Source organism: Acipenser ruthenus, chromosome 5 (genome assembly GCF_902713425.1).
Source record: "Acipenser ruthenus chromosome 5, fAciRut3.2 maternal haplotype, whole genome shotgun sequence".
Lineage (NCBI taxonomy): Eukaryota > Metazoa > Chordata > Actinopteri > Acipenseriformes > Acipenseridae > Acipenser > Acipenser ruthenus.
The window spans coordinates 26,759,837-26,784,834 of NC_081193.1; the positions used below are offsets into that span (position 1 = coordinate 26,759,837).

At 37.3% G+C, this 24,998-nt stretch overlaps 1 protein-coding gene across 5 annotated transcripts in view; it reads right to left on the reverse strand.

Annotated features, from left to right (window-relative positions):
- fam135a (family with sequence similarity 135 member A) overlaps positions 1-24,998 on the reverse strand; it is a 79,274-nt gene that overhangs the window by 20,908 nt on the left and 33,368 nt on the right. For 3 of the 5 annotated variants that reach the window (XM_059023920.1, XM_034004611.3, XM_034004610.3), the window contains 11 exons: positions 11,012-11,091; positions 8,138-8,277; positions 7,983-8,053; positions 7,161-7,334; positions 6,292-6,418; positions 5,914-6,067; positions 3,508-3,585; positions 2,965-3,014; positions 1,535-1,693; positions 1,034-1,107; positions 6-160 (listed from right to left, as the gene is read on the reverse strand). In XM_059023920.1, coding sequence (XP_058879903.1) covers positions 6-160; positions 1,034-1,107; positions 1,535-1,693; positions 2,965-3,014; positions 3,508-3,585; positions 5,914-6,067; positions 6,292-6,418; positions 7,161-7,334; positions 7,983-8,053; positions 8,138-8,277; positions 11,012-11,091 — 1,262 coding nt within the window. Of the gene's footprint in view, positions 1-5; positions 161-1,033; positions 1,108-1,534; positions 1,694-2,964; positions 3,015-3,507; positions 3,586-5,913; positions 6,068-6,291; positions 6,419-7,160; positions 7,335-7,982; positions 8,054-8,137; positions 8,278-9,673; positions 9,750-11,011; positions 11,092-24,998 lie in introns of those variants that run through there. The other 2 variants (XM_034004612.3, XM_034004616.3) reach the window with 2 other exon arrangements.

Consider the following 24,998-nt stretch of genomic DNA (forward strand, 5'->3'; position numbering starts at 1 on the left):
ACAACCTTCTATAACTGAATCCAGGTATCTGTCTTCAAAGATGATAGGTAGTGAATTGAAATCGCCATCAAGGTCAGCACATTCAATTGGTAGGGGAGGGAGAGAACTGAAGTAGGTGGAGTTTTTAATCGCTGTAGTCATCTGAAGATGGCTGTGAGCACTGCAAAACAAAACAAAATGAACAAAAAAAACTGTATTACACAGTAATAATATAACCAACAGCTTACTCACAAACACCACGCAGTTAATAAAACCCCAAGGTTCACATTAAAACTAATTGCGCAATGATGCATTGGTTACGAGACTATACCACAGATGAGCCCACTCCCTTACAGGTACCTCATGGTAATCAACCTCCAGGGGGGAAAATACTAGCATGCTAATATAAAGAATAATGCAGCAGCAGTGTGGAGTAGTGGTTAGGGCTCTGGACTCTTGACCGGAGGGTTGTGGGTTCAATCCCCAGTGGGGGAGACTGCTGTTGTACCCTTGAGCAAGGTACTTTACCTAGATTGCTCCAGTAAAAACCCAACTGTATAAATGGGTAATTGTATGTAAAAATAATGTGATATCTGTATAATGTGAAATAATGTATAATGTGATACCTTGTAACAATTGTAAGTCGCCCTGGATAAGGGCGTCTGCTAAGAAATAAATAATAATAATAATAATAATAATAATAATTTGTTTTTTTCTTATGAATGTGTATGTGCAATTAAAGGACAGACAACCGTAGTTATTATTATTTGTTTATTTAGCAGACGCCTTTACCCAAGGCGACTTACAGAGACTAGGGTATGTGAACTATGCGTCAGCAGCAGAGACACTTACAACAACATCTCACCCGAAAGACGGAGCACAAGGAGGTTAAGTGATTTGCTCAGGGTCACACAGTGAGTCAGTGAGTGAGCTGGGATTTGAACCGGGGACTTCCTGGTTACAAGCCCTTTTCTTTAAGCACTGGACCACACAGCCTCCTAGTTAAAGCATTACCCTTTGGAATGTCAAATGGATCATTAAACACACAACTTACTGTAGTTCTTGATATGCAAGAGCAGCCTGCCTTGGGTGCTCAAGGCAAAAGAATGCCTCTGCAAATCTTCTTACCTAAAAAAGATAAAAATAACAATAACAATGAAAAACTGCTTGTGGAAGCACTGGTATACATTGGCAAAGCAGGCAGCAAACTCAAACAACAAAACGCTTATAATGCTCTTAATTAATCTCTTTATCTCTGTATCCGTGCCCCAGGAATCAACCAGTACCTTTTAACCCACTGTAAGTACTGTATATCAAGTACTGTATATCTTGAGAATTGTTTTAAAATAGTTAAGGGGATAAAGTATGCTTCACCAATATATTATTCCACGTATGTTTAAGGTTTCAGAATTAATTTTTAAGATTGTATTGCACCCTCAGAGCCTGAATGCTGCTACACATGCATATTAATCTGTCTGTCGGGGGAAATGAAGTATGAAGCAAAGTAGGCAACACTAAACGGCATTCTTTACCCTGCATAAGACACTGTACTCACTCTGAGCGTGTGATGCTCCTGTGTTAATAAGGCTGTGACTTCTTCCTGCAAAGACACCACCTCAAGGAACTGTCCCCAGAGGGCCATTAGAAGAGAACAGAGTTGTGCCAGGTTCATGTTTATCAGCTCTGCCAGCTCATCAGGGCTTTCCACTTTCTGCTACAAAAGTGAACATATGCTATAATTACAACTGCTTATTGAGACTCCTGGTCTCAGTCCTTTAATCCTTTAGCACTGTAATGAGACTCAACCTATGTGTTGAGTTGTGACAGCTCTATATAAACAAAACCCCAAAAGTACTAGTAATGGGTCTCTCTGCTGTTACGATCTATAGACAGTTATTTCTCAGGTTAAAATTATTCTTCAAAAACATCTTAGGAGGACAGAAAAAAGCCCTACTGTTTTAAGACAAAATTATTGTATATATAGAATCATATTAATGTAACTCGCCTGTTATTGTAACCAAGGCTCACTAACATGGTTTGTGAGGCAATACAAACCATGTTAGTGCTTGAACCAGTAATGTAAAGTCCTCTTTATCACTTCAATTTACCTTTAAAGGTACCAACAAACAATTTACACTTTTTGTTTACACAGAGAACATTTTAAAATCAGGAGGTATTAATGTTACAAGTTAAGGGATCAGCATTGTTTAACATAAATCTTTCTGTAACAAGATTAAACAGGGGAATGGCACATCACCACCAAAAAATTCCAATATACCTAAGGGCACAAACTGTTTCCAAAATAATTTTTAAAAAGTCTTATGGTTTTTTGAACAGAACAATCGTAAGGGCCTGTGAAGCAGACAATATGTTGCTGGGATATGGGCTCCATAAACAAGTGAATTACCCAATAACTAATTCGTGACCAGCAATAACATGTCAAGGACATCCAACAAAAACTGTTTACTACTTCTGGTGTTCCAATTATTTTCACATTCACAAGAACTGGAAAATAAAACAATGACAGCTTTGTGCGAGCTTGACATTTGTTTATTTAACAGTTTCAGTATCTTTTTCAGACGTCTATACTGGTCTACAGGGCCCAGTTAAAAACCTATAGGTTATCATAGTTTATCTTTGAGGGGATGGATTACAAAATGTGTATACAAATGAAAATGTGTCTTTGTAATTGACTTTATATAAAAAGAAAATTCTGAATTTGAAAATATACATTTCCAGTAATATCTAGCTTTCAGAATCTTTTGTTTACATGATTTGTGTTTTTTTAATTCAAAGGCTATTAAGTGCAGTCAGTCATTTAAGAAGAGAAATAGTGTACTGTTCCCAGGCCAAATGTGTTATTTTTAACTAGGACATACCAGCGCAGTAGCTACATGTCTTTAATGCACAGTATTTCAAACAATGAAATTCACAGAGAAACGAGTCAGAAACATGAACATCTAGTCATTTATTTAGTGTACATACCCTAATCTGATCACAGAGTTCAGAGAGGCGAGTTTCAACATCCAGTTTTTCTGAAAAATTAGGTAAATTGGTAAGAAATAACTCCCCTACTTTTGCTGAATTAAATGTAAATATACTTAATTATAGATTCTCCATTGCATCTTTTATGTAATTATTATTTATTTATATATATATATATATGTCTAGAACTAGATCACCTAAACATGAAAATAATTTAAATAAATAAATAATGATCGCATCAGAAAATGCAATACTGAATCATAGAGAACACATATAAAAGTTCATTGGTTAAGAAATGAGAGCAATCAACTGTTCATGGCGTAAACAATTTCAAGCAACAGAGAGTGTTACCAATTCTACAATGGAGAAATGTAGATTGTGTCCCTGCTGTAATTAAGCTGGGCAAAATGTATAACTTTGCAAAATATACAAAAAAAACTTAAGAAAATAAAACAAAATATGTATTGCCAAAAACAAGTGAAAGCATGAAAATTATTTTAAAAAAGAATTTAGTACCATTAAAAAGGCTGGTCATGAACATACCTATGGAGACGCGGCTCTGGCTTCGGGGATAGGGCCGTCTGAGAACTCGTTCATATAGGACTTGAATGCTGGCCTTGGCTAGTTATAGGATAGCACATATAGGCATGTTTACTTATTTTCTTTTTCTTTTAAGCTAGCCCTGTAACTTGCCTTAAGATTAGTCATTGTGCAGCAACAAACCAAAGCATGAAGGGTAATTTATATAACAAATAAATAAAAAAAAAAAACAATGTAATATAATCAACAACAAAAAAACATAAGGCAGCAAGGATACAATGATTAAATCATGTTCAAAATGTCTGTTATTGGCTAAATTGTTAAGAATGATGTGACATTGTTCACAACAGACATAAATAAATGATAAAGTTTTGGATTAAAATCTGATAGAAAACAGCGCATCCTACAGGATAGTGAAATATCAATTACCACGAATACCTTTTCACCACCATTAAAAAAAGAAAAGAAAAAAATCAGTTTCTGAGTGATAATATTAAATCATAGAATCTATAGTCCTTACTAATTTTTTTAAATTTGTATACATTTTTTTTATTAATTATAAAGTTGGATATTTTAGGGTAGTAAGTGTTATTTCCTAATTGCTTATGCCTCAAAAGTATAGAAAATGGCTATTATCCCCCACAAACTTTGCTTTTGTGACCAGGACAGTGATATTTTGAAATGTACCTATTTTCCAGAACATTCCCGATAGATTCAGTGCTGAGTAACTTGGAGTAACTTCTAGAACTTTCTAGAACTTTCCAGTAATATAAATAGTAGTATAAATACAGGGGCCTTAAGCCCACCAGTTCAGTTTAGTTCCAGCTGCCTAAATGGATACATATCTGCATTTTTCTGCGATGGCATCAAGGTCATAGGAGACTTCAAAATGGTGGCATTCCTGATGGGTCTCCAAGGCGGTTTTACCAAGTTTCCCTGCTATCTTTGCCTTTGGGACAGCAGGGACACTAAGGTCGCACTACCACAGGTGGGACTGGCAACAGCGGATCGAGTTCTCTGTGGGGAGGAACAACGTCAAGTGGGAGCCACTGGTGGACCCCCGGAAGGTGCTGATGCCACCACTGCACATCAAATTGGGCCTTATGAAACAATTTGTCAGAGCTCTAGATAAGGAGTCGGCAGCCTTCAAGTACCTTCAAGACTTCTTCCCTAAGCTGTCTGAGGCAAAGGTCAAAGCCGGTGTCTTCGTCAGACCACAGATAAAGAAGATCCTGGAGTGCAATGAATTCCCCAAGAAGCTCACTAGTAAGGAGAAAGCAGCTTGGAACAGCTTTGTCGCAGTGGTTCGGGGCTTCCTGGGCAATCACAAGGCCGAAAACTATGTGGAGCTGGTTGAGACTCTGGTGAAGAACTACGGCACAATGGGCTGTAGGATGTCCCTCAATGTCCATCTCCTTGATGCTCATCTTGATAAATTCAAGGAGAACATGGGAGCGTACTCGGAGGAGCAAGGCGAGCGCTTCCACCAGGATATACTGGACTTTGAACGCCGCTACCAAGGACAGTATAACGAGAACATGATGGGAGACTACATTTGGGGGCTGATTCGTGAAAGTGATTTACAGTATAATTGTAAATCTCGAAAAACTACTCACTTCTAAATCTTTTGTAGTCATTTTTGTATTACTTTAGTATAAATAGATGTTAATTTGGATTCATATGTTGTTTTTTTCTGACTTTATGTGAACGAAAAGACACAAATTTGCCCGTTTTCTCATTGGAAATAGGTAAATTTCAAAATATCACTGTCCTGGTCACAAAAGCAAAGTTTGTGGGGAATAATAGCCATTTTCAATACTTTTGAGGCATAAGCAATTAGGAACTAACACTTACTACCCAGGAACAAAAATTGTGTTACATAGTGATATCCAACTTCACAATTAATAAAAAAATGTTCTAGAATTTTGTTTGTCTCTATCAGTAGATTAGAACAGTTTGGAACTTTGGAACATGCATACAAAACTATTTATTCCTTCAAAAAAGACTTTGGGAATAAGGCCAATTGCTTTGTAAAAAAAAATAAATCTTGATATCTGAACCTTGTAACGGCAAACTTAGTTAATGAATGGATTGGTCTATAACTTCTGTAGCATAGTATAGTGTTATTTATCAATTTGATTGTAGACTGTGACAAGAACATTGTGATAAAAAAGAGGAATTTTCTAATCACAAGATGTACTAGGGAAATAATTTTCGGAAAGACTTAAGCTTTGAATGGGTGACTGTTATATCCCTTTCTAGTGAAGGAAAATATTGAGTGCAGTTTTTCAGATGCTCCATTAACACAATGCCTTATAAAAGCAATTTTGCTCACAAAGGCAAGACATTGTGTTTGCTGATAGAGGAAAGGGTTTTGAAATCTCTGATACCTCTACAGCATCAATATACCTTGTTCCATTCTGTGAGAGCAAAGGAGATCCTTCGTAACCATGGTGAAATAGCTAGAGAGTCCCTGGTAAGCAAGCAGCAAGCTGGCACAGAGGTTGTAATGGAAACTGAAGGCATGTTGCAAGCAGTTCTCCGAAACTACAAATGTCTTCCCCTGAAACAAAGATTTAGATATAAAAATAAACAACACTGAAAGTCAATGATAGTTAACCAGTTCACCAGAGACATGTTGTTATTTTATAAAACACATTTTTGTAGTCCATGTTCACTTTGTTTATGTACAACAAGAATAGGTACTCTTTCTTTTGTCTATTCAGGATTTTTCTTATCATCAAAATGCAGCAATGTTGCCAAGTACAATGAAAACAGTAGTCTTACATCCGGTGAGATCTGCTTTGTGTAACTGCTCCCGTATACGATGCTTTCAAGAGTAGGAATTACAGAGTCTTTATATTGAGCTGGAGCATTCCGGTTAAGCCAAGTGTTCTTTACAGGACGAGGAAAGCTGTGGAATCAAAAGAAAAAAATGTTAAAAAGCTCTTGCAGTTTATACAAAGGGTTTTATGTAACATGTACAGTAGCTGTTACTGTGGTCTCCATAGTTTACATGTAATACTTTACATGTTAGTCATTTAAGAGGTTACTCCTGCCGGAAACCATGTTTGTTTGGTTATTAATTTAAAGCATATTTGCTATTAAATTAACAATTTCCATGACATGAACCGATTCTTTCTCTTTCAGAATGTTGAGTTATTCTGCTCCAGTCTCCTGTTTTTTTTTTCCTGTAACTGACTTCACTACTCAAACAGGGTTAATTTTATAGCTCCACATAGGGTTTATTTAGCAGCAGTATGAATGTAGAGAAACAGACACATTTAAATAGATCCTGCTTGTATTAAGAGGCTTGCAATTCATTCAAATGGGAATGATCATCATGTTGCTTGAGAATAATCCTCTTCTCAAGGGACTCGTTTTGCTTGTGACTAAGATTTGAAGACAGCATGGTGGACAACAAAGTACTGTGGCCTTGTAAAAAGCAGAATTCATCAAAAGCAGGCTTGTAAATTATTTGAACATAACCTTGTAGTGTTGAAAAGTGTAGCGAATTTAAGAATAGACAATTTAATACATATTCAACATGTCAAGGAATGACAGAATTACTAAAGCTTTTGAATTTGTGCCATAAACCATGGGGAGGTTCATGTTTTTGTTTTTTGGGGTTGGGAGAGGGATGTTACGTGGCTTACCTTATGAGTGGCTGATGTAGTGCAACCAGAGAGCCATGAATAGCTACCGATACGACAGAAAGATGGAAGTAATCAAACATCACATTGACATGGTGATGAAGCCCACGGTGCAGGCTGAAGTGCAATTTCAATGTACGGCTGCTGATCAGCTGTAATGAGCTCAGGTCATCAGGTCTGAAAAGACAGACATTAACTTAGTTTGCTGAACATATTTAACGGGCAGCAGTGTGGAGTAGTGGTTAGGGCTCTGGACTCTTGACCGGAGGGTCATGGGTTCAATCCCCGGTGGGTACACTGCTGCTGTACCCTTGAGCAAGGTACTTTAGCTAGATTGCTCCAGTAAAAAAAAACAACTGTATAAATGGGTAATTGTATGTAAAAATAATGTGGTATCTTGTAACAATTGTAAGTCGCCCTGGATAAGGGCGTCAGCTAAGAAATAAATAATAATAATAATAATAATAATAATGAAACCTGATATTCCTACGGTTGGCAATTCAACTCCAATTACTTGGTTATGAGTCATTCTGGACTAAATGAGGTGTCTAATTACAGACTTAACTTGATACCTGTACAGCATGTCTAGATACAGCTATTAAAACTAGGTGTGACACAAACCAGCAGTATTTTAAGACGATAGTAGGAATATGTCAAAGTTTAGTTATAGAGGATGCACACTGTGATAGGGTGTATATTTAAAAAAAAAAAAAAAAATCACTGAAAGTTATTTGTGATCATTAATTTATCATTTTGAATGCATTTCTATAAGCTTTTAAGAAGTTGTGTAGCCCCAATGTCATGTGGACTATACTAAATACTTACGAATAATCAGCATCTGTGAAATGCAGATCTAAAGACAGTTGAAAATCCATTTCATTTAGGGATTCTTCAATCTAGAAAACAAAATGAAGGGTATTCAAATTCTTGAGTTTTTAAATGTTAGATAGAATACTATATAAAATGCAGACATCCATTACCTTTTTTTCATCCAGCAGCATTTTAACCTTGAAGATCATGACATCATTCATAACTATCTCCTCATTTTTGTAAAGAATCTGAAATGTTTTACTGCAGATCATGCTGTCGTGGACAGTGGCAGGAAAAGCAAGGTCTGTGCCTGTAACAGAACAGTCGGACATCAGTTAAAGTCATGCACCCTTATATAGTAGGCCAGAATTGTATCCTAACACTATTTCTTATTTGTTCATTGATTTCAATGTTCTTGTTTGTTATCCACACCTATATAAATGTTTTTTTTATCATTTTTACCTTGCACAATCTACCTATGGTTGTTGTGTGTGCATGACACAAAATACTGTATGACAAGTGTCAAATGACTGCTTTGCCATACAGGCAAGGCAACACAGCACTCAATAATAAATGGACACATTCACAATACACTTTATCAATGCTATTGTATTATTATTATTATTATTATTATTATTATTATTATTATTATTATTTAGTCATTTAGCAGAGACTTTTATCCAAAACGACTTACAGAGACTAGTAGGCAAACTATGCATCATCAAGAACTGCTGCTGCTGCTGCTGAGTCACTTACAATAGGACCTCGGTTTTATATTTTATCAGAAGAACAAGCAGACTCTCTCATTGAATATACTGTCTGCAGACCACACAGTCTTCTTTTCCCACACGAGGAGGTTACATTTCTTAAGCACACAAAGACTTATTAAAACTCCTCTTTTTTCCCCTCTGGACACTTACCACTCTTCCTTAAATACGCTTTACTTGCTCTTATCTGCCCCCTATTTTACTGCATTTAATCCTGTACTTTAGAATACTGTAATCTGTCAAGTGTTATTTAATCTGTAGTATTTTGTATTTAATTATATCCTGATGTAACTATCACTGACACTGTTATCTGCTCCGTTACTGAATCGTATTTTGTCATACTGTACGTGCTAGAACCAAAGTCATTGTATTTATCTTGCTCTTAATTGTATTATTACTTGTACTGTGATTCTTGAAATGTATTTTTGTTTACGACTGTAAGTCGCCCTGGATAAGGGCGTCTGCTAAGAAATAAATAATAATAATAATAATAGAAGCTCATATGATTTTAGTGTTGTGCTTTATATATCTATATCTATATATATATATATCTATATCTATATATATATATCTATATCTATATATATATATCTATATATATATATATATCTATATATATATATATATATATATATATATATATATATATATATATATATATAAAAATAAAAGGTGGTGCTGGTTGCTGTTTTTTTATATGTAAGACTCTAAGACTTAACCACAGACGTAAGGTTAGAAACCTCCTATAGCCCTGCACCCAGTCCTGGTTTTTCAGAACGCCCCGTTTAGGTATATTATACGTCATTTCCATGAGCACGGATTCACCACCAATCCAAACTAATCCGGGTTCACCCTCATACCCTAACAATTCTTTGGAGCTTTTTGGTCCTAGAAAAAATAACACGAGAATATTAAAGCACGGAGAAACCAGATGCTCACCCCGGATGTGGATTGAATGTTTACGCCCACTTGTCACTTGACTGGTCAGTGTTGTGACGTACTTCTACCCATCCCAATCAGGCCCGCTTTGGGAAAGTGTCCGAAAAAAAAATCAGGGACAGCACGGATCGGCAGCCAATGCAGAATGGCTAAATTAACATGCAAACGCAGTATGAGGGGCAGCAGGGTTTTCAACCCAAGTTGAGTGTTGCATGGAAATGATGTATTATTGAAATCAGCAGGTGCCAGGGGTTTGAACAATCAGGGCCCTGCTAAATCTGCTCTGAACTGATCACACTTGAAAAAGTCTTACCTAGGTTGACTATTAGGAGTTGTTAATGCAGCTATATGGGAAGGAACAATATGGTTAACAGGGGTTGCTCAAACTCCTGGCTACAGAATACTTTAAATAATATAGTTAACTGATGGTAGTACAGAAAACCCAGGACCTAGGGTGAGTTTCTAACCATGCAGATAAATAGAGTAGGCAGACATCCTGACATGGCAAGGATATGCTGTGCACATGCTAAACCAGTAGCAGTACTAAACCAAAAGGCAGCAGCTGTGGGGAATCTCACAGCTGTTCAGTGCTGCTTCCAGCAGCAGGTGCTGCATGAACACACGTTTTGGGTAGCCTTTTAATTTTAATTTGCAGACTACTGTCCAAAATGCCTATAGAGTTTTTAAGAACTGTTGTTGGCAATAAAACGGTAATAAAATAAAACGGTAATAAAACGGTCAAGAATATAAACATTTCAGCTTTCCTCAAAGCAAGGAACACCCTAAGTTTTATCAGTGCTGTATGAACATCCGTTGATATATCCCATCTGTCTCTAGCCTTGTTGCAGTGAGATAAAATAAAATGGTTATTTAAAGGAGGTTTAAAAAAATAAAAGAAAGTTTTGAAAACAAAGAAGAGCAACATGACACGTGGCATTATCAAAAATAACACTCGTTTCCAGTACAGTCTAGTGTTTACTCACTATAAAGGTTCCTAAAATGTCTAAAATTCCTAAAATTGTCTTAAAATGAGAAGAAAAAAGGAAATCAATTCATTTCTGCCTCAAGAGGAATTTACCACACTGGAAAGCATTTCCTCTCTTTTCACAATAGGCCTCCATATGGTAGCAAAAGCACGCTCAAGTTAGACTCTCTTGTATTTGCATTCACATATAAGGAAAAAAATAATAATAATAAAACCAGATTATCTAACAGCCGAATTAACTAATCCTGGACCCTATGTGTTCACCAATGTAAAAGTGAATTACAAATTTGTGAGTAAATGTAATTGTGTGTGAGAATGCTATGAGAGAACAAACTGGTTTTAAAGGAGCTCACCTGAAGCACGAAGCAGACTAGCCTCCAGCTTGTGAGGAATACGCGGTGGCACTTTCATGGTTGAGCGAATCTGATAAAATCTGAAACAATAAAGAAAATATTAGGGCTGTGTTCAAAGGTTCGAAGGTTCGTTCACTAGCCAGGAATTTGAAGGTAGTTCAAAACCTTCAAAGGTCCGTCAGGCGGCATTCAAGCACTGTATGTTTTTTTTTTTTTTTCTCTGTTATCAGAAACCGTTTGACAATGTGCAAATACTATAAATCATACATTAAAGTCACTCACATGCAAAATGTGATCTTTTGATTTGTATAATGCATATTACTAAAATAAAACTTGATCTATTAAAATTCATTACCAAATTGTTATACGTATCAACTCTATATGGCACCGCTGCCGTGCACTAGAGCAGGGTATATTATGCCAAAGCACTGTACATTATTTTACAGAAGCTATTGTATTGCTTCAGTAAAATAAGGTACTGAATACCTATTGTACAAGAGAAATGCTATGGCAGTACAAGTATGAAACACTAACACTAATAATTTTAATTTTGAAAACTGAGCACCATCCCTGTCCCCTTTAGTAGTATTAAAGTAGTAAAATGTGGCTGTGACTGAAAACCTGCTGGGAACGGTGACTGTTAAATAAAGCTTTGTTTTGCCTGTGTCAGTTGTAGTTTTTAACTGGCTGCAATAATGTGCTGTTGCAATGCAAGCTTAATGTATATATCACAAGCAGCATCAATTATGTGTACATATACAACATGTATTTTTGTTTGTATTTAAATTATAAAAACATGATTACTGTTCTATATAACATATTTTTAAACTACATGTGAATGTTTTATTCCATTTATATGGATTACCTTGTAAAATAATAGGATTTTCAATCAAATATAAACTAGTAGTTACGGTGACGTCACCAGTAAACTATGCAAATTAGTACCATCGAAGGTTTGAACCTTCCTTTGGTAGTATTGTGAACCTTCGAAGGTCCAAATGTACCCTTCCGTTACACCCCTAGAAAATATAGGGGACAGATTGGAAGACATTCACTAGGACACAAACACATTTATAAGCAGGGGTCTGAGAACATCAAAATACTGTATGCACTAACCCACTTGGACAGGTAGCAAGGAATGTTTACCAGTGTAATTTTAAATCAATTCTATAGATGCTGTTGAGAATATACCAAAATCTACATTGTCACTGGTCAGCATTATCAATGCGAGGGACATTCATGATAAGCCTTGTTGGGATACTGCAGAAAACAGCTGCACTACTGGAGTGATGATATTTTTTTCTATAATTTAATGACCTAGAAAAATTGCTTTACTTGCAAACTATGACAGAACAAAAAAAATACAAAGTTTATATTGACTGCAAGCTCAGAGACGAGTACTCGGGATTCAGAGAAAATGGTTTTTCTATTGCTGGCTTCAAATTATATATATATAATTTGAGGACGTGTGAGCATCCTCCGATCTCACAAGCCTAAAGCCAGAATCGCATTTACGCCGAGCAATCCGGAGCAGCAGTGGGCGGGCTACCGATCCCAGGATCAGAGATCAGCCCTGCTTCTTATCCACTCTGAATATGCTCGGTTTCTGGCCTGTAGGGGTTTGCTGTTGCGTGATGAGGAGAATAAGTCCATGTCTGTTTCCCATCACCCACCCCGGGAGCGTCAGAGCCAATGTGACGCCCGCCTTGGGGTCCCCAGCAAAGTTCAGCCTCTTTACACAGCCAAGACGCGAACTAGCGCTGTCCAAGCTGTGTGACTCCTCCGTGGCAGTGCTTTAACTGAATGAGCCACTCGGATCCCAATGAAATGCACTTTTTTGACATCAAAACAGTATAAACACACGAAAACACAAAACAGATCAAGTGATAATTTAATTAACACAGTAGTTATTACTTTCTGTTCTGCCTACGTTTTGTTGATACATTTGCTTTGAAATAGCGCTATAACTAGCCCCCGATGACTCAAAGGACGAAGCATTTAAAATCATAAAAATGTGTATACTACGTGTATGCGTAATATCAGTACAGTATTAGTAATAATACTAGCACAAATTCGTAGTTAATTATATTTCAATGTAATATTTTTCAATTAGGTACTGTATTTCTTTTTTAAATATATATAGTGTTTTTTAAATTTTCCTACCGTTATGATGCATTTTTTTTTCTGGTCACTTCTTGAAACTGAATGATGCAATTTCCATTATTCAACTCATAATCGCGCACAGCAGGCCTACAGCATTGCTTCAGCAGGGGGCTGGAGGGTTTGAGTTGTTCCTCCAATTAAAACCAGGGATCTGCCATTGCTAGTACTGTACTGTCTGTGGTTATCACAGATAGGAGTTTGTAACAGAGCTTGTCTCCTCTGATGAAAAAAAACTCTGGACTCCTCCAATTAATCCGAACTCTGTATTATATCACTATAATCAGTTTCTTTCTTATTTCTATCTGTTTAATAATGGAAAAGTTAATTTGTACCCCATCCTCTGTCCTACTAGGTTTCAATTTATTAATAAGACACATAAATACCCCATTCTCCCTTAGGCACAGCTTTAATTAGATGGAAATTGAACGGCTTGTCTAATATAAGCCCGATCTCATTTGCTCTCAGTGCATTTTAAAAATACTAGTAAACCCACTGCCTTCCTGTTACTTATACGATCTGACAGTTCAGATACATTTAGAATTCTATAACTGACAGTGCCAATAAAGTTGTACTGAAATAATTAATCTGGAACATAACATTGCTACACTGAAAGGTTTGGTCAGTGGAAAATGTTACTCTGTGGCAGCCTTCAATTTAAAAATACAAAAATATACAAGCTCAATGTTTCCAATACAATATGTTGTTCTGGTCATTCCCTGGTCTATTTTTTGATAACTGTTGTAAGGCTTTACCATAAATCTAGAATTTGATGTTACATAGGCCTCTAAATTGTGCCTTAATTATTGCATTCTCATGTGCCAGTAACATACTGCGAGGGACTTAAGTTAAGCTAGAAATGCAAGTTTTTGTTAACATATCTAATTGAATACTACAGTTTGTAAACATGATGTAAAATTGAAATGTGAAAAACAATATGGTGCTGAAAAGGTAATGTTCACTGGACACCACCTGTAATATTAACTTTATTCAGAGAAGCATAGAATATAACATGTAATCTGTATCATTAATATGGCCAGTTTAAATCAATGTGGCATGGTTAATATTAAACATTCAAACAATTATTTAAAGTGTGAGGTTTCTATCCAACTGTAATTTTAAAAGTCACATGACCTCACTATGGCAGCCATATTAGGTCAGAGGTAAATTTCACGGTCAGCAACACATTCAGCATGAAGTCACCAGCTGTACCGCAAATGCTTTCTGAGCTACAAGGCTTTGACACTGCAGTGGTGTCAGCTTTAAAAAAGTACAGACAGGAAATTATTATTGTACGACACCCATGATCGAACTTGACCAAAGGCATCACAGAATGCATATAGTATGTGTATCTAGTATGAATCCAATATTTTGAAGCGTTAGGTCTTTATCATCCGGAAGCTGAAAGAAAAACACATGACCCCAAAATGGGGGCCATCTTCGGCCACAATGAAAGGTGCCGTTCGATTTTACTGGTAGAGTTTCTAGCTTAAATGGTTATCTGTAGCAGGCACAGCAGCAGCGGGTTGACAAACTCATAAAAGTTCCACATATGGGGATGCGGAATAAAAATGTACATGTTTGATTTGAACACACACATTTACTGTCATTTTACATTCTTGTAATCAACAATACACTTCCATTGTTTAATCCTGGTTATTGCAGTCAACAGGGCTGTTGCAGCAGTAACATGTTCCTACTGTATGCTTAATTAATAGTGCAGGATTTCTTATACTTACCATACTTTAGCCGAAATTATTTACTGGTAAGGGGATAAACTAAATCAGGTCTGAAAGTTCTGTACAGGATACAAAAACTGCTAAGTGAACCCACTTTTAATGAAATACAACGAATTATTTAAAAACTTTTAAAATGTTTGTGCTACAGTTCTAAAGCTACAGTACCGCTCAATGAGGTGCAACAGTTTTCTGCACAAACTTGAAAACCTCTGCTAACAGAACTTGGGTTTGTTCACCACTGTTAAAATAATACAATGGAACTTCTATCCAACAGTTTAAACATACTGACCAGCACTACATGAAAATCTCGGGGAGTGTGTCAGTATTTACAAACAACGTCCCCTGTGCTTGCTTTGTCAGGAAAGAATTCCATTAGTAGTCATGTCACTGGAGTTTGCATATCATTTTACAATGGGAAAAGGGGGTGAAACCACATGGAAAACAGATGAGAAATGATCTGTTGGTTGTATGGTGTGAAAAGTAAATAATGTGGGGGTTGAGGCAAAAGGGGGTATTTAAATTTCACAAGTTAGCAGTCTCAACACCATAGTGGGAAAACAGCATTAACTTGCTAGTAAACACAGTCAGTGCATTTGTTAGTTTGTCTGTTTTCCCTTGTGCTCCTCTGCCAAATCAGCATATACTGTTATATACTATAGCCTATATAAGCAGACAAATATCAATCACGCGTTTTGTTTTTGTACATAATAGAAAAGAAGCTATAAAAGGCAAAGTCTTATTTGGGCTTTTTAATATCAATTAAGAGTGCAACATACAGAATCGTGATGCAATAGCATATAAAGTATGTGAATTGTGTCCTTGCCTGTACACATTTTAGCATGCACTATTTGCATCTAGCTATTTGTATCTAGTGTCAAAATGATGATGCAAGGATGTCTGTATAGGAAAGTCAGCACAAGCTTTTTATTCAGTCCCAAAACCTGTGTGGATATTAGAACTGTCACTGAACCAAAACATGCACCATAAAAACCAGTGTATAAAGTCGCACCGGAGTATAAGTCTGCCCCCCCCCCCCCCCCTCCACTTTTTGAGACAACAATTTCAGGAAAAAGCCTATAGGTCACACCGATGTATAAGTCGCTCCCCCCTTTTTAGGACCCCCTAAAAATACCTAGAAAACAGTGTTATACAAAGGTTTTTACAGTAATCTAATTTAATACCCTTCTCATGAATTCAGCCCAAAATCTACATTTTTAGAAGGCAATTGGCTCTTATTTATGGCTGTGAATCAGGACTTGTAAGTAGCTGTTCTTATGGGTATACCAAGAAAAAAAAGAAACAAAACAGTTAATCAGAGAACCAGAATTCAGGCAAGATAAATACATATCTAAAGACGACTTCTGCAACAAGCAATGACCTCATAGATGGGACACCGCTTTCTTGCTCATACCAAGTTTAAAATTAAATAACGCAATTTTATCAAAAAGCAACAGATTTTACAGTGGTATGCAAAAATAAAGTTGCCCAAATGTACTTTGTTGTTTATTCTACAGCTGGCATTACATCACATTGTAGGATCTGCCACATCATATTTTCATATTTTAAGGATACTTTCAGAGTCTCAGGCAACTATTAAGATAGGGATTAACCACAGGAAATACAATTACAGTGCATTCTTTAGCTAGCAAATTACTGCTTGTATTCCCATCTGGTAGTGATCTTCCTAAATACTGGGTATAGAGTATACAGCATTACACAACAGGTTGATAATCCAGAGTTTCCTGAAGCCATTACAAAGCAACAGTTTATAAACAGCATACAGACTTTTTATGTTCCAAGTTAAGACTGGGTATGCATAGAGATTACCACATTTTGGCACTTACAACTAAACATTTTACAAATCGTAAAAATGTTTAAAAACCGAAGATCTCCACCTAAATTAATCCAGAAAGTTTTTTTGTTTTTTTTGTTACATGAAAAGTACATTTGGCATTTATTAATGTACTGCCCCCTATTATGCTCTCTACAATAACAGTCAAACCTACACTAATAGAGACTTGTATTATCTGCTGAAAAGTCGCTCTGAATGAAGTTGCATATATGTGGTCATGACTTACAGTAGGTCTGTACATCCTGGATTTTCTTCATTGGATGAGACATTTTTAAAAGGTCACTAATTTTTAGTACAAAATTCAAGTTCTTGTTTTCTGAAAAAAAAGTAAGTTTAAGGGGAGATATTGTGCCCTTTGTGGGGATGAAATAACTCAGAATTCACAATATTTGTAGATGAGTTTTGGAGTAAAGTTAAGATATTCAGATAGCTTTGTTACTGTAAACTGCACAAAAGTCTGTACGTGATTACAGAGGGTAATACAATATCCTGTGCATTTTTAATATATATATTTGAAGATTTTCATTGTACTTAAATCAAACCTTAAATAACAGTTCCAGTCTAAATCTTCTCCCATTCCTTTGATATTTCCCAACTTACTGCGGCCAGATCCAGCACAAGCTCTTCCTATTTACCTAGATCTTTTACCATTCACCAGCTGCTACACGAGTCAGAATTCACAAACACCTTATTGGCACATGTCTGCTAAAAAAAAAACCACACAAAATCCACACAAAATCTGTGTTTGCCATTTGATGTAAACATGTTGGGGTGTCCTTTACAGGTTTAGCCTTGTTTTAAAACAAATTAACTGATGTAATCCTACATAAAGTTCCCCCACCGTTACCGTAATAAACACTACACAATGTACAAAATCTTTAAGTCACAAACTCAATACATTGGTCTTCCGTTCCTGGCACACACTGAAATTGGCAATGAAGCAGCGATATCTGGATTGTTCATTGACCAGTCATAAAAGGGATCAATGAGCAAGCTGTAAGTCTGCAGCAAAGCTCATGATCATTAACCAGCGGTGGATCAGTTTATTTTTTCATGAAGTTCCCGATTTTATCAAGACATGCCGGTCTTTGCCGTCTACTTTTTTTCACTATCGCAGGAAATCTTGTAGGACTTTAGTGCATTTATCAGTTCTTTTTGACTCTCAACAAAGTTGTAACCATACTGGATCATTCTTTCTGCACTCCTGGAGGTGTTAGAATACAGAACTGTATTTCTTTGACTAACTACTGCTGCATTTTCTTATGTGAAACTCTACAATGTGCATTTAATTCATCCTATTACTTCTCAGAAAAAGATGGTTCTGCAGAAATATCTGAAATATTACAATAAAATATCTGAATCAACAGTCAAAATCATTTTCTGTTATTTCAACAAGGAGTCCCATGAAATAGACTAACAATGTAAGTCTGAATCAGCAGTGGAAGGATATGTTGCAGCTGTTGCCTTACTGATTCAGGTGTGGTCTTGTGAAAGCTTCTAAATCAAACAAAACCTGTTATCACATTCTTATACTTCAATTTCACACAAAACACTCCTTGGCAATAAACTGTAGGCGATGATTCACTGCAGTTCAGCTTTAACAATACATGCACATTCATGCCCTGCTGTGAGCCGAGTATTTACACACACACACACACACACCTTAAATATGGACAAGGCACTGACCAACAGCAACGTCCTAGAGACATTGCTGTGTTCCTGCGACTTCAGGATAGAGTTGTGAAAAAAGTTCTGACTTGAGCGATTTATGAAATACATTCTGGCAATGTTTTGTTTTTTAGGAAAAATAAACAAGTGATGGTAGGTGGCCCAAATTATGAGCAACATGTACAGTATTTTGTTTTAAAGCAGGAAGCAGGTGCAAACTACTACAGCTCTGGCTATTCATAATGCAGTCTCTCAGCAACGTGGCCTCCCTATCCTACTGCCACGGTAAAAATAGAGTAAAAATCTCCCTGTGATCATATTTGTGCTGTCAAATGTCTGAGAATGGATTATAACAATCCAGAAATTCTCCAACAGTAGATTGAATTACTGTCTCTCCTATTTTTGCATTACCAAGATTTGAATAACAAATGACATGCACATTTATTTTAATAGGGTTCAAGGTTTATTTTGGGAAATATCCATTTCAGGTGTCCAAACCTGTCATTACAAAGAAATGATCTCAATACAGTGCTTTCTCATTATAAGGCAGCCCTTTTTACCATGGAACAGAGAGAATCCAGTATTCCACTAAGGCTGATTACTGGAAAACGTCCTTTAGGCCATTGGAACATTTGTTTATTTTCACGTAAACTTGGGTGAAGCCCAGAGAGTTTCCTATGTGCAGCATGGAGTGTTGGATAGGGCTCTACAGTCTGTAATTATAGGTAATTAGATATTTATCATTTGAGGTTGTTGTTATTTGGAGTGGGATGTATACCTACTGTACCAGTTTATCATCTAACATTTTTAATTGCAAGGTTCAAGTGAGGTGTAATCCACACTAATCATAATGACTATAGTCTCAGTTCAATTATGTTAAACGAAATTACACAATATCTAATTTGTTTTGTCTATCTTGGACTGGCACTGAATTGTCAAGCTATTTATACTGGAGGTTTTCTTGCCACGAGCACAAACCACAATATACCCCCATATACTATTACCATGCAAATAGTACTTTTAATCTACAGTACATTATATATAAAAATAAAAAATAAAGACGTTTATATACTTCATTATTGCGTGTTTAAACGTTGTACCAGTACAAACACCAATAATACAATTCCACTGTAAAAACACCAGAGTGGTGCCTTTTATTGATTTTTAAGTTAACATCAATTACCACTAACTGTCAAACTGAGGATGGCATGTTACAGCAAGTGATTTATTTTAGTGCAGTACTGTATGTTCAAAAGCAGCTAACTGAGAAGCAACTGAAGTTCAGTACCTGTTTAGTTTTATTTTAAAATGTTCTACAAAATGTTGAAATAATTCTCTCAAATTTGTGCCTTTTTTTTTACACAGAAACACACGACATGATCTTTAAATGACCAGCGACATGACATTAATGATCCAATGCCAAGTCCAGCATTGCGGTGGGTATTCAGCATACAAACAGAGGCTCCAAAAATCAAATTTCAACTGAACATTGAGTTATTAGAACTTCTTTTACAATTAACTATTTTGCAACAATACAACTACAGAAATGTAACCAGTTAAAATTCCTCATTTAACCCTCCTGGCGATTCAGTTCAAAGCATATGTATCCATTTTGCTACTTTTTGCAACAGTATTTTATCATGATCACCACCCCTCCTTGGATTCTTAACCAATTCAATACCCAAGAATCTAAGGAAGCAAATGTCATGTCACATTGCGTTAAAATGTCTTGCTACTGATGATTTAGGGTCATGGTTCCTTCTAGCACTTTTGTGTTCACAAATTCCGTTTTTTTTAATTCTCTCTTTTTGTTTTACCCACATAACACAATCAACATGGGTATTTCAATAAATACACCACATATTTCGTTTGCCAGGTTATTCTACCTATAACTTTCAATTGTTTGCAAGTAAGATGAAAAAAAGTATCGCCTTTAATAATTGTATTACAATTTACACAATTATGACAAGGACATTTCCAGGTGGGATCTTAAAAGGATATTGTTTAGGTGGTTGACAGACATCTTTCCCTGACTAAATGATCCCCTAGATTCTTAGCCCTATAGGCAAACCTAGGAGAATCTTGAAAGACATTACCCAGTCTTAAAATTGCTGGACAAAATGTGGCAATAAGAGTTAACAATCTATTTCATTCTTCATGAGACTGGCGAAAAAGTAGAAATAAATGCTACTGCTAGATTTAACTGGCGAGTCGACTTAGCTTTTACCTATCAACAATGACTCCCTCTCAATGTTGCATACCTTGTTTAGACACTGATTAAGTAATGATTCATTTATAACCCCTCAATTGAAATCTCTTACAAAGATCTTCAGCATGACATTCAAAATCACTTTCAGTAGTACAGATCCTTTTCATTCTTAATAATTGGCTATAAGGTAAAATGCTGCTTTAAAGTCAGTAAATGATAACTTGTACAATCAAGTAAAGTATTTGTATCTGTTTTTATTTCTATACACCGTGTACTTAAACTTGTATAGTTTAATTGTTTTAATAAAATGTACATCTACAAAAGATACTGTATTAAGATTACTAACCAAACTGAATTAAACAGAAGGCATTCTCTATTATAGATGTATACCCCAAATTCTACCAGTTCTAATGAATTACCTGTCCAAATAACAAACACATCGTCTATGTATCTATACCAATTTTTCATGAGAGATATATAGGGATTGTTGTTATATACATAATGCAACTCAAATCTACCTGTAGCAGGGCTGGGGCCATGCAGATAAGGAGGGGGCTTCTGTGATTGTATATTATAAATATGAGTGCTGATTGTATAAATAAGAAACAGGATTAGTTTTAGTAGGGAACCTGACGCTCTGTGTGTAGCAGCCTGCCTGCTGTGTTTAGCTGCGGGAAAGAGCAGCATGTGTGTGTTTACCAGCTTTGAGCTCCTAATCAGCAGGTGTGCATGGTGCAGTGGAGCGCCAGGAATAAAAGGGTCCCGATTATATAGATCAAGGCTTCTATAAGCCATAGGGGTCAGAGCGCTGCTACTGCTGCCGAAGCATTGGCCCGTCTGTGCTGCTGAACGAATGGGTTCAGGAAACGAAGCGACCACCTCTAACAACGATCATGTGTATACTCCGAGGTCGGGAGGTGGTTGGGGGTTTGTTCTGGGAGAAGGAATTCCTGCCACTATTGGACCCCCTGGTGGATTTAATAAATTTGTATGTATATGGGTAATGTATAGAATACTGGATTATTATTATTTATTTCTTAGCAGACACCCTTATCCAGGGCGACTTACAATTGTTACAAGATATCACATTATTTTTACATACAATTACCCATTTATACAGTTGGGTTTTTACTGGAACAATCTAGGTAAAGTACCTTGCTCAAGGGTACAGCAGCAGTGTCCCCCACCTGGGATTGAACCCACGACCCTCCGGTCAAGAGTCCAGAGCCCTAACCACTACTCCACACTGCTGCCCCTATATGTGTATAGGATTACTTTGTACAAACAAAAAAACTCTATTTATCCATTATTCTGCAAACCTTTTTGTAAGATATCTGTAATCTGTGTAGTTATTGAAATGACCATGTTGATTGTGTTGAATCTGTTTTTAATTATGTAGTATATGCAATTTCAGTGTGTAGTGTATGCAATTTCACTGCGTAGTGTATGAGATTTCACTGTGTAGTATATGCGATTTCACTGTGTAGTGTATGAGATTTGAGTGTGTATCGCATGCAATTTGAGTGTGTAGTGTATGCGATTTCACTGTGTAGTGTATGAGATTTGAGTGTATAACGCATGCAATTTCAGTGTGTAGTGTATGAGGTGTCAGTTTGAATTACGTCCCTAACGGCGCCTCACAGAAGTCTGTGATGGTTTATCATTCTATTTTTAATGTAGACAAAAAGAAGCTGCTTCACCATTGCTCCCAGTGTGAGAAAGGAGAGGATGTTTTGTTCACGCCACCTCGTTTCCACCTCCAGTATCCTGCTAATATGTTTATTGATTACATTTCCTTTTGCTGAACATGTATCCACATTGATAACGTTCCTGTGAATACAAGCAATTTTAACCTGCTACCCTTAACTGCTAACTTTGCCTTGAATGAGAGATACACTGACATTGATGTATAATTTAAATACAGCCCTCTGCCTATCACTGATTCAGGGCAGAAATTCCACCAGAAAGCAAAAGGGCAGAAATAGCCCTGTGAGAAATAGCCCTGTGAGAAATGTATCTGAATATTTCAATCAACATTGCTTGACTTGTATGTATTCGAAGGCAAAAATCCATGTCCGCCAGAAATTAGGCATATTGTCTTGCACCTATTTACTAACTTGCTATTTTAGAAAATGTCGTGCAAGTGAAAAAAGGGCTCAATCTTTACATATATATATATACACACACACACACACGTTACCGATTTTACACATGAACCATAAATATATAGATTAACCGGTAGATTTACCAGTTTAAGCGTAGATTTACCAGTTTAGCGGTCAATGTATAAAATAACTAAGGAGATGGTAGTAAACAATCTCTTTTACTTACATCCATGACCACGGTCTAGCAACAGGTTTACCGGTGATATATATATATACATACATATATATATATATACACACGCATACACACACACTATATATATATCTTTCCCTCTGCCTTCAAAAAAGCCTCTATCACTCCCCTCCTCAAAAAACCTACCCTTGACCCCACCTCCCTCCAGAGCTACCGTCCTGTCTCCCTCCTACCCTTCCTCTCCAAAACCCTTGAGCGGACTGTACACCGCCAGCTCTCTGCTTTCCTATCCAACCACTCTCTGCTTGACCCTCTCCAATCTGGCTTCCGCTCTGCTCACTCCACTGAAACCGCCCTCCTGTCTGTCACCAACTCACTTAAGTGTGCCCAAGCTGCCTCTCTCTCCTCTGTCCTAATTCTCCTCGACCTCTCTGCTGCCTTTGACACTGTTGATCACTCTATTCTACTATCATCTCTCGCTGACCTGGGGATCTCTGGCACTGCTCTGGCCTGGTTCTCCTCCTACCTCTCCAACCGCACTTACCAGGTAACCTGGCGTGGAGCAACCTCCACACCTCACCCTCTCTTAACTGAAGTCCCCCAAGGGTCAGTCTTGGGTCCTCTCCTGTTCTCTCTCTACACCTGCTCCCTGGGCCCCCTCGGCCCCCTCATCGCATCCTATGGTTTCTCATACCATTTCTATGCTGATGATGCTCAGATTTTCCTCTCCTTCCCCACCTCTGACTCCACCATCTCCTCCCGTATCTCTACCTGTCTGTCTGCTATTTCCTCCTGGATGCACTCGTATCACCTCAAACTCAACCTCTCTAAATCTGACCTCCTTTTCTTTCCCTCCTCCTCCCCCTCCTCTGATCTCTCTATCTCTGTACCTCTGGAATCTACCACACTCTCTCCCTCTTCCTCCGCTAAGAACCTCGGAGTCACCCTGGACCCCTGCCTCTCTTATTCCCAGCACATCTCCACTCTGGCACGCACTTGCCAATTCTTCCTGAGCAACATCTGAAGAATCCGACCCTTCCTCACCAACTACACTACCCAGCTCCTGGTCCAGGCCCTGGTACTCTCCCGCCTAGACTACTGCAACTCCCTCCTGGCTGGCCTCCCTGCGTCCGCCACCCGTCCGCTCCAGCTCATCCAGAACTCTGCTGCCCGCCTGGTGTTCTCTCTGCCTCGCTTCGCCCACGCTACTCCACTACTCCACTCACTCCACTGGCTCCCGATCACCGCTCGCATCCAGTTCAAGACTCTTGTACTAGCCTACAGATGCCTTGACCAGACTGCACCCAGCTACCTCCAGACCCTCATCTCTCCCTACACCCCCACTCGACCTCTCCGCTCCGCCTGCACTAGAAGACTGGCTCTACCTCCACTACGCTCCCCTACCTCCAGAGCCCGCTCCTTCTCCACCCTTGCTCCGCAGTGGTGGAATGACCTTCCTACAGATGTCAGGACTGCCCAGTCCCTGACCACATTCTGGCGCCACCTTAAGACTCACCTCTTCAAACAGCACCTGTAGAACTCCTCTGTTTGTATCCTGGGACACTATCACCCTTCATTTAAATGTGCTTTATTTTGCTCTTATCTGCCCCCTATTTTACTGCATTTAATCCTGTACTTCAGAATACTGTAATCTGCCAAGTGTTTAACCTGTAGTATTTTGTATTTAATCATATCCTGATGTAACTATCACTATTTAATCATATCCTGATGTAACTATCACTATTATCTGCTGTATTATTGAATTGTGGTTTGTCACACTTGTACTTTGCTTGAACAAAAGTTATTGTATTTCTTGCTCTTATTGTATTACTTGTATTGTAACACTTGAAATGTATTTGCTTACGATTGTAAGTTGCCCTAGATAAGGGCGTCTGCTAAGAAATAAATTATATATATATATATATATATATATATATATATATATATATATATATATATATATATATATATATATATATATATTAAAAAGAGGATCAACACAGCTTGAGACAGCAAGAAACAGTCCAGATTAGGATGCGCACACAACTACCTAAAATAACA